At 36.8% G+C, this 17,532-nt stretch overlaps 1 protein-coding gene across 3 annotated transcripts in view; it reads right to left on the reverse strand.

The window, feature by feature from the left end:
- Positions 1 to 456: 456 nt before the first annotated feature.
- CPEB4 (cytoplasmic polyadenylation element binding protein 4) overlaps positions 457 to 17,532 on the reverse strand; it is a 44,901-nt gene continuing 27,825 nt past the window's right edge. Inside the window, exons 3-9 of one of the 3 annotated variants that reach the window (XM_075715883.1) lie at positions 15,179 to 15,202; positions 12,997 to 13,170; positions 10,473 to 10,562; positions 9,719 to 9,837; positions 8,685 to 8,799; positions 8,292 to 8,473; positions 457 to 4,894 (exon numbers count right to left, since the gene is read on the reverse strand). In XM_075715883.1, the coding sequence (XP_075571998.1) occupies positions 4,667 to 4,894; positions 8,292 to 8,473; positions 8,685 to 8,799; positions 9,719 to 9,837; positions 10,473 to 10,562; positions 12,997 to 13,170; positions 15,179 to 15,202 (932 nt within the window). In that variant the 3' untranslated portion in view covers positions 457 to 4,666. Of the gene's footprint in view, positions 4,895 to 8,291; positions 8,474 to 8,684; positions 8,800 to 9,718; positions 9,838 to 10,472; positions 10,563 to 12,996; positions 13,171 to 15,178; positions 15,203 to 16,302; positions 16,310 to 17,532 lie in introns of all 3 variants that reach the window. The other 2 variants (XM_075715881.1, XM_075715880.1) reach the window with 2 other exon arrangements.

Genomic DNA, 17,532 nt, shown 5'->3' on the forward strand with positions numbered 1-17,532 from the left:
CCAAAGCTACACACGATTTCTAATGAATACTCAAGAAGCACCAAATTCACAAAATTAAGTAGTTAACATTCCCTAAAGACAACACCTGGACTCAAGCGGTAAAAAAGGTTCTTCTTACAGCCTGATTCGACACAGAGCAATTCTACAGTCCTCTAGACATCGCCCTTTCCATTTCTGCAACACTGCACATTGATTTTGTACCAATTTAATGGTGTGTTCAGGATACTCAGCATCTCTGAAGTGGTTATACCCTCCCTCACACACACCCTACAAAACCATGCTCCAAGTTTTGACTGGAACAGGACTGCAGAACTTAGCCTAAGGCACTTTACACATCATATAGCCAGATGTGTGCTGTACACTTCATCAGAATCACTTCCCCAAGCCCCATAACCTTCAGCCACAAAGGAACATGTTTGTACAGGAAGCTTAAAATAAAAAGGTTAAGAAGAAACACTGAGTTAAAAGTTTTATTCATTCAACATCTCACATTACAAATATTTAAAAATTATATGCATACTGGTATAAATAGTCATTTGCAAACTATTTAATAACATTAATTTTCACTAGCACTTCAACAAATGAACTCTTTAAAAAAAGTAACTTGTGTTATATAACTTAGAGTAGAACATACAAAAATATGAACTTAAACGTGAAAATGACTTTAATAAAAAATGAATTACCCTTATTTAAAATGCTATAATAAATACTACAACCTCCCCATACACAGTAAAAACTATATGGAAATTCAGCCAAGTAGTACATTAACTGACATACTTAAATAACTTTTCCTTCTGATAATATGAGCAATACATCGGGGGAAAAACATATTAGGGATTAGTAAAAACTAGACACCCACTTGCTAAAAGTTTCACTTCCAAAAAATATAACAAAAAATCTGATGAAAATTATAAAAACTAATTATACTTTAAAATTTAAAAATATAAAAAATAAAACAGTTGAATACAATATTGTCCCAATTCTTACAATGCTATCACAGTAGCTTTAAAATAAGATAATAAAATAAAGCAAATGACCAAAACCTTTTATTCCATTTTTTTTTAAAAATAATCTCAAATTTACATTAGTAGAAAGATTGATTTCTGATTCTTATCTTTAGAAACACCAGCAAGAAAGAGGCTTTACTAGAACAGTAGAAAATGACATTTTTAAATGTCTGCAATTAAAAACAAAGAATTACACTGCAAAGATCTTCCAGAAGTCTGAAATAGGTATTGCACATAACTTGAAGTTAACTTGCCACAATTCATCACATTCAAGTTTTAAATCACCTTTTAACAGAAGGTTTTAACTCTTCAAAAACAAAAGGGGTGAATTATCAAGTCTTTCCAACAGCATCCTTATAAAACGCTAAATTCATTCACTGCAAGTTTTAAATTTGCATTCTGCAGAGGTCTGTGTATGGAGAAGTATATACTATACCAAAAAGCACAGGGCAGTGGGGGTTCCTTTACATATAAAATAATCAGAAACACTTTATTTTACATTGCAAAAATAACCATGTAATTACTCTGTAACTACATTGTAAATACATGGCCAGTGCCATGCTAGTGTGATAAAACTACATGCTTATTAACCCCTTTGCAAATTGAAGTGATACCCTAAGACTGGTAACCTAATTACATGTTAATTATGTTTGGAGCTACATGGTAACCCCAACTACAAATCCCATGTAACCAGAAGGACATGTAATCACTATTTAAGTACAGAGTAACGTATATAATTGTTTATGCCCTGTAAATCGAAGTGTAACCAAATAATCTGTAAACACGCTTGTCACACAATCACAAGTGAATATTAGTAGAATAACAATTTCTTACATTAGTCATGCATACTAACATTACATGCCTGCCACTTAGCAGGCTCTCTTTTATTCTTTAAATATAATTTAAAAGAGCAGACACATTTCTGCATCAAACACCTAACATCAATTTTTTATAATATTAAAAATGGCTAAACATTCACCAAAAACGTCTGCATTTGTGTATAATTTTTAAAAACTTAGTAAGAAGCGGTAGACAATTTTGATGTTTCTTTACTTTTAAATTTCTACACTATATTTATGCATTTAAATTTCATGGGTCTAAAGACAGTGTCATTTGTCACTTTCATGCTTTTCTTCTTTAATTCTCAACTTTACATATACTATTTCTTAAATTATATGTACACCAAATACCTGGTGCTGGGCTAAGATGTTTAAGCAACATGCTTTCTTTTCTCTGCAGATTCTAAAATAGCATTGCCAGTGCACAACATCCATAATTCAAAATGTATGCAGAGCACTGAAATGTATAAAAAGCAGAATATAAGAAAATAAAATTTATTAAAATTATTTATATTAAAAAATGAAGTATATGAAGATCTCTCAGTAATAAAAGTACAAAAAGCTACTCTTTGCAATATGAAAAATTGAGGTATTGCATAAAGAGATATCCCGTCAGTGAAAAGTGTGCCTAAAAATGCTCACTGTTGGAAAAACAAGATATACAAAAGTAGTGCATAACAAATATACATTATGTGCATGACAAAATAAGTTAGCTACAAAAACACTGTACCGAAATTCAGCAGGTCATGTACAAAGGGAAAATTATTATTCAAAGCTAGTTCTCAAACAGTGTTATTTCTTGTAATGGTAACCCATCTCACCTGTTTACTGGGTAGGATCGGCACAATAGCACACCCCAAGCCACCTACAAGCATTAAAAAAATTAAAGGAACATTCCAACTATAATTATGTACTTCAGAGAAAAAAAAGTCCCTGACAATCTACACAAGAGCACTCTGCATTTGCATTACTGTTGTCAATATTTTCAGGGATTTCATTAAAAGCAGCTCCCTTTCTATACTTGACTAGTAGACAGCAAATGTCTCCATTTTGACCTTTGGAACTTGGTAAGGTATAGTTCATTAAAGCCTGTATTGAAAATAAAAACTGCTTCTCATAAAGATAATCTGGGCTGGGGGATCGGGATGAGGGGGGCCGACAAAGGCTTTTAAGGGAGCAGATGTTTTCCAAGCAGTGCTGAGGCAAGTCTTTGGTTTGAGAGAATCTAGGATGGTACCATGCCACTCATGCAGTTCAGAAGATTGCCACTAAATTTGTTTGTTTGCACACTGCTAAATAGTCATTTGAGAAGTTGGCCAGGGCATTAGTTCAAAAGTAATAAAAATAATTTTCAGAACTACTCCTTCATTCAACTATTTCAAACTAAACCCCTGCACCCACTCTTTATCATTCAATTAACATGTACTGTGTTAATGCTTCTCAAGGTAGAACTTATTTATAATAAAGCAGGCATTAACTTAGCAATGTTGGCACTTCAAATCCCTGTGTTTCTTTATTTCCCCATATTAACTTCTGAAGAGGTGGAATCTTAGTTGGGATTCTTTCTACAGGAAGAGTAAGAAAGGCATTTGCATACTTGCACCTTTTCATGCACAAATTCAGAAAACAGTGCAAAACAAGACTTGGAAACTACTTAGGTTCATGCCTTCTGTTACAACTAAGTTAGAGGGTATTTAAAACTAACTCTGCATCCAAGATGGGAAACGAATAAGCAGCCAATTTTAGTTTGTGTGACACAATGGAATATCAAAACTTGAGTAAAAATCAGTGATATCCTTGAGGTATCTTTAGGTTTTCTACTTTTTCATGTCAAAATGGAGAGCAAAGGCTGGCCCCTGATGAATGTTAGTATATTAGGATATAGAGTTATATATAGCCATCAAAAATAAAATCTATATATTTATCCTTCAGGAGAGGAAATGCCAGTTAACTAGTTGTCATTACTCTAGCTTTGGTAGGATTTCTAGGGCTGTAACCAGACAATTCTCTTAAAGAAAAAAAAAAAGTGCACTCCCCCCTCAGTAGTAACTTTACTCAACTTTTACATTCAGGAATTCTTAAAATGTAATCATTTTGATGAAAATATAGTAAGCTCTGCCTATCTCATTAGTAATTTGGATGTGGGTGGTAGTCAGAGGCACGGTCAGATACATACCGAGCTAAAACTTCAGCCTCAAAACCCTTAACAGACTTTTAAAAAAGATCATTATTATAATGCTGCTTCAATTTTGCTCATGCATTTTTGTTGCTTTAAACATGCTCTTTCCTGTTGGCAGGTAAATGCTAACTTCATCTGTTGCTGGAAAAATCCAAAGTCGAAACAAAAAGAGAGGCAAAAACCAGGCTTCCCCGGGGGAAAAGTGTCAGAACAGACTGATAGTGTTATTGTTACACGGTTATTTTAATAAAAGTATTCTTACGTTCTTTATTAACAATAATTTAATTAAAAAACCAAAATACTCTATCATTTCAATTATCTTCTCTTAATATTTTTCTCTCCTCTAAGAAAATGTTGCATGAAATTAAGTGTTCTCTCGGTAGTAAAGACAAGAGAATGCAACTCACTTGCAACATGTTATCAATACGAAAAGGAGTTCCCAATACAGTTTTCAATGACAAGATTCTACAAAATACCCATATTATAGGTCATTCTTCCATTATACTATTGTTAAATTACAGACTACTACAAAAGGACATGCTATCTTGAATAAGAGAAAGGGCAGGGTGGGGTAGGGACAATCAGGATAACAGAAGAGTGCACTTAATTTGAGGCCTGCATATGAGCACTGCAGTGATCATTTAGTTCCAGCGGAATGAAATATGTCTTGGGCGATCTCCTCCCTCCTTCACCAGGGGCTTGTGGAATTCCCTGCCAGCGCGTGAATGGATAGCAGCCCAGCAATATTCACAGTAATACTGCAGACAGGTAACATTAGCACAGAAAAATGGAGCAAATTTTCCACCGCAACGGGCCCCCTGACATTCATCACAAAGCTGATCATCCAAGACATATGGCTTAACTTCCACCTGTATTCAGAAAATGAGAAAAAAGTTTACAATTCTTAATAACAATGTAGATAATGACAATTCCACACTATTTACTATCTGTGTTCTAGCAGGACTGCGATCGCAGTTCCGTAGTAGGGAACATCACACTCAGGAATTTTCCCCCTCATTACACATGATAATCATCATCAAGCACCAAAAACTACAGGTACTTAACTTCAGAACAATCCTGCTCCTGCTGTCCTCCTTAATCCTTAAAAAAACCCCAGAAACCAATGCTGACCATCAGTATCAGTATCACACATGCTGTCATTGATTTACAGAAAGGGCCAATCAACCTGTTGTTACAGAACTGATACACAGACTCATATCAAAACCCTGGAGAATTCTGGGGTTTTATTTTTAAGGATGGTGATGCACAATTAAGCTCCTACCCTTTCAGGTAGGAATGTAAACTGTTTACACAACACTAACTGCAGATTAAATATGCATGTGGTCTGCAAATTTCAATGTCTGAATTTCCAACTTCAAAAAATTTCATTTATCATCTTAATACACAGCACATTTCTGTTTTCTTTTTCTGTGGCTTAGTCCTCTCAACAAAAGGAAATCTACCTAATCTTGCTGGGATCAAATGAGAAGCTTAAAATGGGACTGATGGCCACCTACGCTGTTGACATTAAGGGCCAGATGATGAGCAGTAATTCAGTACAGCAGACAAGAAAGGAGAAGAAAAATTTCTTCAAGTTCTTAACTGATAATGACTCACAGGAACTTAGCAGCTGGTGCTCCAAGGATACATCTACACTGCAACATCTGCAGGCTACTAGCTTTTAATCTAGGCATTTGCATACCAAAACCAAGCCTGCTGTACTGTGGGCTACAAAACCCTGCTCACAGCACTCCAGAGCGCTTTCTCTGTGACAGCAAGGCAAAGCTTGCTGCTCACAGTATCCAAGCTGGCTAGAGCACAGCTCGTTTAGACATGCCTATGTGTTTAAATCACAACTGCAGCACTGCCATCCCCTAAAGGCTCAGTTTCACCTCAAAACCAGTAATCACCTCCACTCCCATTCCTTTGCTCCACAGAACTGTGAAAGGTCCATGTGACATATCAGAAGCGCAACACAAAACTTCATATTAAATACGTATAGGTACAAGGTCCTGTTCTAGAAGTGTTTGTGAGCCTTCTCCGAAGCTCACTTAATTAGGCGTTTTCACAGGCATTTCCAAATACCCAGAATGTGACTGTTGTCTCTACTGTTAACCTGTTATCTCTGCATCTGGCTTAGGGATGCTCCTTTCTGTATGTCACAAACCTCAGATGTATGCCAGCTCATTCCACTAAGGACATTCACAAGCTCCTGTGTTTTTAAACTTAACCAATTTTATCACAGTCCAGACAGGGCACTGCAGTAGTTCGATGCCATCTGTGCTTATAATACATATAAACTACTTGGAGACAGTACAGCAGCCTTTTTTTGGCCTCAGTTTTTCTCCTCTTCCACTGCTAGAGTTCTGTTTCTCAAACACCCCTCCCATGCCAACTCAGAAGAATGAAACTGTAAAAGAGCAGAGGCAGACAAATATTCCTACCACCACATTCTCCCTTCATCACCTAGTTTGCTATGTAGTTTGAGGTTGGGTATTCATTGACGAGTGTCGTCTTCTACAAGTGCTAAGAGGAGAACCTACAAATATGCTATGCATGCCTCCTTAACATGGCAATTCTGCTGCTCTATTATGTCTACTCAGACATATTCAGAAGCCAAACTACAGCACAGGTAATTATACCTCTGCTTGCTTTAGCCTGTTACTGCGGCACTGGTTTTTGTGCAAGTCTGCAACCCATAGGTAATAGTCAGTCCTCAGCACATTTATTCCATGTGTGCTTAAGTGCATGTGCCAAATATGGCCTGCAATTATTATTTGTGCTGGGTGTATCGAGGTTGCCCAACTATAGAGAAATAGTTTAAATTATAGCAACTTCATGAGGCACACTTAGGGTGGCAGCACTCATCAAAAGCTCTGCAGTGGTCGGTGCTGCAGGCCACTGAGCTTTTAATTTGCTTTATCTCTTTGACCGGCACACCCTTTAGCAGCACCTCCTTGCCTAATTTTACAGGAAATCCCTTCTTGTTACTAATTTTATTTGTATTTTTACAGAAAAACTTGATTAGAAAAAATTGTTAATAAAAGTAGTATTGCCACTGTTGCACTTTTATATCTCTCATGCACCCAGCCCCTCTTATACTGAATCCTCTGAGCACTTATCTCCCCACATTTCTTCTTAACTACACACAAAATGGGGAAATAAGGAGGACTGAGAGGAGAGAAGGAAGGGGAAATAGGTTGCAAAATCTTTGATAGAGTTCACAAGTACTTACTTAAATTTGTAGTCCCACCAGCTTCAATGGACCTATTCACCCAAACGTCTGCTTATGCAAGCAGAAGTTGCACAAGGGCAGCCCAAATTATTTGTTCAAAGCCGTACAGAACTTATTTCATAGCCAAGATTAGAACAAAGACATTCCGATTCACAGGCCCACAGTCAAATTGTTGTTACAATTCTTCTACCCAAGCGTTATAGCCAAAGCAGAAATGAAATGATAATCAGCTAATCAGTCAAGTTTGGGGGTTTTCCTCTGTAGTAATTATAAAATTAAGATTAAAAATGACAGTCACGCAAGAAAAATCCAGAGACAAAGCATGAATTAGACAGAACAGTAGATGTAAGGATCTGAGCTTCTGAAAACTGTGGCGCAAAGATCACTGTAATTGGCAAAGTCACATTTTATATAGATTGGGGGCAGAGGCAAGCAAACTGCAGATACATTTGGCATATTCCTTTAATTCATAATAATAAAGGAATAAAATAACCAGACACAGCATTTACGTAAGCGGTGGAGGACGACTGTGAGGCTGTAATGCACACTGACAAGTTTATAATGCATTACTATGATGCTCTTTAGGAACACCCAGCACACAATGTGTAACACTAGGGCCAGATTCTGCCCACTGTTTCAAAAAGATGCAGAACAGCAGTAAGAACTGCTCCATCCTTGGCAGATACCTCACTGCCTGACATTATACAAACAGTACCAGTGCAAATACTTGCAGTGGGAGTATATGACGAGTGTGATATTCTTATAAAAGGGCAAGGCAGCTAACACGCTTCCCATTATGCTAAGCAATTTGAGAAAGTCTGCTTCACAGTTGCCTCCTACGTTCCAGAAGCAACAGCTCTGTACCACTCCTTCATTTTTATTCTGTGTTGTATCTAAGTGGCACAATCTAGCCCTAAATATGCAATTAATCTGATATAACATTTACAGTCTTCACAATGACACACATTTACATGGAAAAGCATTTCTAGAGAAAGCACTGAACAAAAATAGAATATGCTTGAAGACCTTACCCGTTTATCTATCTCTCCATGCTGCAGCTGAACAAAGCGAGCACTGATAGCAGCTATGTAACTCTGTTGATTAGAAAATGCAACCCGCCCAGCTCCTTTTGGGTACTTCAGCTCAGGGTCTGTGTCAATTCCAGCATAGCACACTCCTCCATACAGCCGATCCATTATCATTGCAAGTTCCACTAAACCAGAAAGGAAAATGGAACAGTGGTGTAAACTTGGTAATTTTTTTTCTAAAAGCATCTAAGAAAATGGTCCATTTGTATTCATGTCCCCCACAGTAAGTATCAAGAACACTTCATACTTCCCTTGCTGAATAACTTCTTTCCGCTGTTCCTCCCCAAATCAGACTGCATATTCAACATGCCCAGTGCTGCGCAACACACAGTGTACCTGCTCGTAAAGGCCGAGGAACACCACCAACAAAAATTGTTTTTCGTGGGTCAAGAGGCTGTGAACCATCCATAACAAAATCACTATCACTAAGGTTCCAAGGCCGGATCTGAACCTATGGACAAAAAGCCTTTTTGTTAAACCATTCACAATTCAAAGTATCTCAGTAATATAAATTAAAACAGTATCCTACAAAGAAGAAAACTTCTTAAACAGCTGCACTTTCTGAACTCGTTTTCTACTCATTCAGCAATCATTTCTCAAAATGAAACGGTAGTAAGCTCTGTTAAGACAGACCACTTGATCATACTAAATTTCACCACTTCCTTGTTACCCAAATTTCTGGGAAAAAACTCACCCTCTACTTACACATTTACTTAATCATGACTGAACTGTGCTGCATGAACCACATTGGTGTGTACATATCTATGCTATTTGTGTTGTTCTAGCCGCGTGTAAGCACTAGACTAGCGTTATCTCAATGCAACAGGCTCCAGTGCGCAGAGTTGCGTGTTTATTTACTGTGCAAAACTAGCAGCTTTGTATTTGCCTACAGCTGGCCAAATCTGAAGTACGGGAATATAGCAGAAGTCCCTCCAACTATAAAGAGACTATAAAGAGCCCCACAACCATTTGTACTAATAATTTACAGTTCACTGCCATGTTACATTTTTTTTTTTAAATTTGTTTCTGTCAAAACAGGTTACATGCAACACTCCGAAAATATGAATTCTACATTTTATTCAACAATAAGCATAAAATACCTGCCTAGAAATATATTTATTACATCAGCAATGGTGAAATTTAGCAAACCTTTTTCTAACAAAAAGATGAATTGTAACTAGACTAAAAAACTTCATAATGTCTAGTTTAAAAATAACTAAGTTGGTCTTCTCTTTGAGAACTTAATTTGACACCTTAAAGAAATTTAAACATTAGCACTCTGAAGACAGAATAAAGGAAAAAAGGCATCTGAAGAGAACAATTTCTGGTTAGCATACAGGAATTGTGCAGGCCCTGACAATTCTACCTACTGGTTTGTCTTTGATAGTGGGGCTGGAAACACAAAGATAGAGCTTTCCATCCTCTTCAATACATGCATCAATCAGTGCCTGTACAGAGCTTTCATCTTGGAACAGCAAAAATGCGTATCCTACAAAAGGGAAAACAAACACATAACTTCTTTTGTCTATCTGCCTATAGGATAATAATTTAACCCACAATTATGCTTGGCACCATGTCATCATGCCACCATACAGTAAGGGACAAACTTTAAGATGCTCTCACACATTACCAACCCAGCCTTCTGCAAGTCCTCTGCAGAGACATGAAGGAAAGCAGGGAGCTTGCTCATCAGCACACTCTCTCCTCATTTCCTTTGAAAAGGATAAGCCAGCAGTATGAACTGAACAAAAGCCACAGCTGTAGAGGCAAACCTGCCAAGATGGTTGTGAATATAAGGTACAAATCCTTCCCAGCTTCTGTGGAGGGCATTTAGTCCCTTTAAAGAGGACTAGTCTTGACTATTATTACAAAAATTAAGAACAATAGGGGGGAGAAAAAGGAAAATGGAATAAAGTAAAACCAGGAAGTTAAGGAAGAATTATTTTAGTGCAGAATAATTGCAAAGCCACATTCTAAATTCCACCAGTTTATAACAGTCCCAAGGATTCAACTTCTTCCCCCCTAAACATTGGGTCATTGCCACAAAAATCTTGTCTAAAATGGAGCCTTATCAAGAAAAATTATTCTAAAACGCTCATATGTTACTGGTTATCAGATATTTACCTTTAGGAGGAAAATAAGATTTACTCTCTGCCTTGTGTGGCCAGTCTACAATCAAAGGTCCAAAGCGACGAAAACTAGCAGTGATCTCATCTGTAAAGAGAGAATGGAAAAAGCACAAATTGAAAACAAAATAAATTGAATGGCAGACATTTGAAGAACACCAATTTCAGGTACCTTCATCCTATAAACAAACATTCTGTCACCCTAAAGGTTCTGCAGCCCATAGCAATGCTTACTAGCTAAGGAGAATCTTTATGACAAGTCATAAACACACATTAGTAAACAAGACAGGTCAAAGATCAAGCTTTTCTTTCTACTGATGATTGTAAATAAAAGCTTGTAACCCACTAATTCACAGAAAAGGAGTCACTGCATCTATACAGCTGTTAACAACACAGCTTCAACTATTCTCCCACAAAGAGTTGAGAGACAATTTGCTAACTTGTTAGTAAGCAATCTTCCAATATGCCTTATAATTGCAGAAAGACTGAAAAAAAAAAAAATGGAGGGACTATCACAAGACCCAGCCATGTCTGTTCATATCACATGCCAGTGCCACATGTGCAAACACTATCTGAGTTTGACCTCAAACTAACAGAGTAAAGTTGCAGGATATAGTTATGTAATTTTATAGGAGAGATGGCAAAAACGTATTACTATATCAAGAAGCAATTCTTGCATCCGTTTCAATTCTGCCTTTGACCTCAAATTACTGGTATAAATATGCATATGCTAGTCCCATAGAAGTCTTCCAGTTGCAATTCTGTTGTTCTTGAAATTCAGTGATTATTCCCCTTTCCTTCTCCACAAGCACACTTGAACCATCACTAGTTAAAGTTCTCTGGACAAGAATTTTTCATTAAAAAATTGAAACAAAAAGAACAAACTTCACATTGATGGAGTGCCATCTAAATTGGCACACAGCTCAGCTGTATTCTGTTTATGGTATTACAGGGCTTTCTATACTAGCATGCTGCTGGGGGTTCCTAATACACAATTTAGAGGATTTGCCCCATCCTCAAATTTGGTTAGAAACCTGAAAAGGTGTTACTAATTATGTCTTTTTCAGCTTGTTTACACTCTTTGATGACAAGGTTAATGAAATAGCAACTGACAATCCACTGTACTGACAGCTGCTCTGTGCACTACAGCTCATCAGGAACATACACAGCAATGGTAGTGTGACATGGTTACATGCTGATGAAGATAAAAACCAAGGAGAACAATACTTACTACATATCTATTCTTAAAATAGATCTCCATTCAGAACAGCACTTAACACAAATTTAATGTTAAAGCACATACATAAAATGCTTTCTAGAAACAGGATCAGAAAAATGTCAAAAATTCAGATGTGATGTAGATTTTAAATTGTATACTCCTTATTCTAATTCACACTCAAGTATTTAACTTGAGTCAGAGCACTGACAGAAGCAACTCTGAAAAATTCAAGCTACCCTCCTAGCACAGGTTTAGGAAAGGTCCTGTTCTTCAATAGCTGGGGTCCAAACTATTCATGTGCTCATCTGCTTTTTAGAACAACAAAGGTGACGAAGTTAAAAAACAAACAAAACCCCAAGAACAACAAAGAAAGAGAGACTATAAGATCATTTTTCCTCTTGTAAACACCATGTTATATTTGACCTTTTAATAATAAAGTAGCTCTTATGTTTGACATGAAAGTTCAGGCTGTCATGTCACCGTACTACACACTGCAGTGCATTACAATCACTCTCCCTGACACAAAAAGTGGGTATTAAAACGATTCTGTGATTAAGAAAAAGCAACTTTTCCGATTTACAGTTGCTGTAGTTCTTTTAACCACTATCCCAGCATGCTCATACATACAGAATACAGAACGCTGGTGAAATGAAGCTCCACAATAGTTGTGCATGTTTTTGTTTTTTAAATAACTGCAGTATTCTGTCACCTTGGGCTGTATGAGCGATCCACCACAAATTCCTGATTCTTCACTGCATGCAGCCACTCCTGTACAGATTCATTCCCGAGTCCTCACCATGCACACATTAGAAGCTACCACAGGACATAATCACTGCTGAAACCAACCTCTGAGAACTACACGTAAGCATCCAAATAAAGAGCTATGACTTACTATGCTATACAAACTTTATAAAACTACTAGCAATACTTTTCCTACTACTGGCTTCTGGTGCCTATAAAAGGATTGCAATGTATTTATGAGTTTCAACAGTTGACATTTACTTGTTTATGTTTGCACCACTATCCCTTTTTATCATTTTTATACTGTAAAAGTCAGTTAAATATGCGGTAACATGATTTTGTTCTTCAATAGCAGAACAATGCTATAGCCTAAACTACTTTGAATTATCTCACATTTGCCATGGACTGAAAGCGGTAAGGTGCAAAGATCCACTTACATATCAAAGCTTTTCTGTAGAGTTCGGAAAACATTCATTCATTACCTAACAGACAAAAGGTTTCACACCACAGTTTTGTCATTAAGCCAGAAGGAGATTTTCTGGATAGGATTTTCTGGGCGTACCTTCATCAATATCTGGTGGCAGTCCACCAACAAAGACTTTACGGGAATACCGTTCCACTCTTTCTCCATTCTGATGGGAGAAGCAGTGAGGTGATCCTAAACCACTGTGAAGAGTCTGATCCCCACGTCCATCATCCAAGAACCCGTCTTCCATCGGAAACAGTGAAGACTGACCTGAAGAGGGGGTTAAAAAAAAAAAGAAGGAAAAAAAACATACTAACAGAACAAAGCACATACTGTTTAAATAATTTTTAAAAATGCACTAGTTGCTGCATTAGCAGTAGAACTGTTTGCAACCTTCCCTTTTAATGACCAGTTATGTTCTCAATTTCATATGACCTTTATAGTTTTCAGTATCATTCAATAACTCAATTGCATTATTTCAGAGAAAAGGCTGCTAACTTCTTCATAACTGCACTACAACTAATGAAAATTTGAAACAAAACAGTATTTCTAATGGATGCTCAAGTTGACCATTTTCCATAATATTTCATGTTTCCAATTAGATTTCTTTTAAAAAGGTGTAAAACCAGAAGAGAACAGAAGCCAAATTTTTTTTCTGGGACTTTCCCAATAGCAGACATCACTAAAACCTAAGCCGTATATATCATTTTCCAGTGAACAGCCTCTTACAATGAGTAGCTACAATGTCACAATGCAGATGGGAAAACAAGGATTCTACCAGCTAAATATATTACACATTTAAATTACCTGATATCAAAACATATCATAAACCACCCACTTGTAAATAACAAAAATTTCCTGATAAAAAAACAGGAAGACCCACTGTAATTTACTGCAAATGAAGACTGAAAACTAGGCAATACTGTGTCATTCCTAGAAGCAAGTTTACATAGATGTTACAACAGAGTTTCGTTAATGGACTCACTCTAAGAGAAAATGTTGTAAGCATGCTTCCCCTCACAGCCCAATATTCTTCTATGATAATCCTTTATCATATATTTCCTTAATAATATTTATTACTTTTAAATAAGATTCTTTGATTTATAAATACAACTGTGTAATATCATAAATAGAGCACACAAGCTGATCTCTTCCATGAATTCACCCTTTCGTTACAGTGTTCAATATCTAGACAACAAACTGAATAGGCTTCTACTCATTTAAGGAGCATTTTAGGAATAAATAAATATACACAGGGAAAGTAAGCAAATAAATGAGGTGTGCTACAAGTTTTAGGATATATTTCCTTTTGCCTGTGATGCGAAATACTACGTCTGCTTTTTCAGAATTCATTACAACCTATCACAGCAATGTATTGGTAAGATTAATTTATCCTGCTCTTGCTTCCTTCCTTTGAAATAAATGTATTTAAAAAAAAAAAATCTTGAACACAGAAAATTTGACCAGGTCCAATATCCATGCAAAAATCAAACAGCTAACAAGTTGAAAGAAAAAGATACAATAAAATCCACAGTCCACAGAATTTACACGAATAAAAAACCCAGAAGGCTTGGTCAGCTTGCTGTATTTTAAATTTCAAGAATCTTTGTACACCTTTAATTAAAATAAAAATCTACTATAATCAGGCCTATTTCTGTAGCTAGGCAAACCTGGTTCCTACTACGATAAAAATATTTTAACATAGACTTAAACGTCATTTTGTTTTCCCCTAATGAACGGATGCACGTCTTTTGTTTCATCTCTTGAGACCCCAGTCCTGCAGGTATTTTTGGAAGGGAGCAATTCTCCATACCTAAACAACCTTTTCAGGTTCATCAGCATTACCACTGCTGTTAGATAATTCAGCATGCATGCTTGCAGGATCTGGTTCTTTAACCTAGCAGGCCAGGACGTATATTCACTATAGTCTATACTGCATCAAGAAAACCATCAGCACCCAAAAGAACCAAAATAAACTTCTCCAGCATTGGCATTCATAACATACAAACAAACACAGCAACACAGCCCTCCAGTGTAACAAATCATATAGATGATGTCCACTGTAAGGACTGTGATAATTTCAGCCTCAATAGTACTACTGTGGAGTACTACCTAACTTGGTTAAAATGTTTATTTATGGCATGCAGACTATGTACACTTATGTGAAACTGATGCTTTATAATCTTAAATTTTGGAGTTTGCCCTCTAGTAACAACTTAATGTTATTTCTCCTATGAGACATTGTCAACATTAGAAAATTAAATAGGAATATTGTTACCTCGCCTTCTCCCATATGTCCTTGCTGCATGTTAAATGAGAAAGAAAACAGCCTTTCAAACATTGTTATAAGGACCAAAAGACCTTGTTTTATCGCCTTTATACTAACTCAGCGATTCTCAAGCCTTTTCATACTCCAGGTCATTTAAAATGGTGTTCACAAGCTGACCCCCACCACCACCCACAATACCATGCCTTCCTTGCACCATCTCTGTTACTTATTGATATAACATGTTGATACGAGGCTGACAAAGTATATATGTATACTCAAAAAGACTTTTTGAAAACAATTTTAGTTCTGAATGTGCACATTTATTTTCAAATCTATTCCTTAATCCTCTGCGGGGTGTATGCCGATAAGTAAACAGATCTTTTCTCATGCACCAGGTCTCCTGATGCATTCTGCAACACACCATGCTCTCTACCTTGCCAAGTTCAAGCGTACTCTAACACTGATCTTCATCCGAACTGTAGGAAAAGCCCGAACACAAGGGAAGTGGAGGACTACTGTGCTAATTTCTGTTTTCAAATTAGGCTGCTATAAAAGCTTTGCACAACCCACAAAATCCTTGGTTAAATTATTACTGGCAAATCACCAGCTGAAAAACTTAAAGTCAAGGAGAAAATGTCTGGGCCACTAAAACTGCCTTTTGGACCTCCTGCAGTCTGTATACAGCAGTATAGATTCTCTCATACTAACTTAGTGCACTTCGCTGTAATTATTCAACAGCTACCCACTGCTTCCTACTTTTCATTTTCGAAAACAAATCAATTCTACCACTAAACAAATACAACATTTTTCTGTCCTGGCTTCCAGGACCCACTGTCAGAATACGGCCAAACTTTCTAATCAAACTTGCACATTCTTTCTCTTCGAATCTCATTAAAATCTGTGTCTGAAAGCAGGCCAACTGTTTTCAAAACTTGGTTTGTCCTGGCAAGTACTATGAGAAACTCTGAGCACATCATGCATTTTATTTTGCTTCCTCATTCAAAATTGAGGCTGACAATTAGTTTAAGCATTTAAATATTTGTAAACCACAACAGAACAAGAGTCGTTTCCTCTTTCAAAATAAAAATCGTATCAATCCAATTTACTTCATGATTATTTAACATCTGTAAGACCATTATACTTCTCCAATCTTTTGCTGATAGAGATACTCACAATGAACACCAAGAATACAAAATAACGAAGCCCCAGTCTTCAGACTGGAGCATACTCTCGAGCGTTCACACAGGTACTGGCTTTACAGGAGAATCTTGAAGGCTGAGGGCCTTTACAAATATAATTCTTCCAAGTTAATTTTGAATTTAGAAATCCAAGATGCTCATACAGTCCTCAAAGTAGAAAGTTTTTAAGAACTTGTCTTTCATGGAAAGCAATCACCAATCTTACTGCATTTCTGACAAAGCTCAGAAGCCTTTGCACATTTTAGAAAACATCAAGCACTTTGAAAAACAGCTCTGCCTATAAAGCCATAAAAATCTTGCTTGTGGTTTCTAAATTACTAACAAAACCACAAAAGCTCCTTCACTTGGTACACCCAGTCTTGGCAACAAAGCATGCAGCAGAGATACGATTCCCACTGCGGATCTCTGACCACAATTTAGGTCAGCAGACTCCTCACTGCTTTGCCACCTGTGTCACTCAAGGCAATAGGATTTTTCTCCTCTACCAGTACGGAAAAGAACAAAAAAAGCTCAGCCACCAGCTAGGAAGTGTTTCCAGTGCCAAACACTACTGAAGAGGTTTTAAGAACCAAATACTAAGATTTTTTTTTTTTCTTCTTAATTTGCTTCTTATTTTCTGCATTTGCTTCATCTAACCCATAAAATACCAACATTTGACATTTCAAAACATTTCTCAGGAGCCACAGTTTATAAACTACCCCATGCACCACAGATACAAACTTTCTCTGCTCATTGAATTCAGAGCTCATCATACACCATTAATTTCACACAATGTAATATATAACACTGAAACTAAAGAATGCTCTTTTGGCAGGCCAGGAAGACAGCTAACTGTGATTTACCAATTCTGTTTCCGGCTTTCATAATTTCATATTAAGAGAAGTCTTTGCTATGGGGGTACCCTAGCTAAGCTGCAACATAAATGAAGCCTTAAGGTAACTGCTACCAACCAGAGAAAAAGATTTAATTCTAAAGATCAGGATGCTTGCCTACCCGCCGCTGAGAAATGAGACAACTACAACGTTGGTTTGGATTCCTCAAATCTATTTTTCCTTTCCCCATTTCTTCAACATTTCAGATAATTGCATAAAGTGCCAAGGAGAGATTTACTAATCTCACAAGATATTTGAGCAAGAATTATGTTACAAAACCTAAAAAATATGA

Source organism: Pelecanus crispus, chromosome 8 (assembly GCF_030463565.1).
Source record: "Pelecanus crispus isolate bPelCri1 chromosome 8, bPelCri1.pri, whole genome shotgun sequence".
Classification (NCBI taxonomy): domain Eukaryota; kingdom Metazoa; phylum Chordata; class Aves; order Pelecaniformes; family Pelecanidae; genus Pelecanus; species Pelecanus crispus.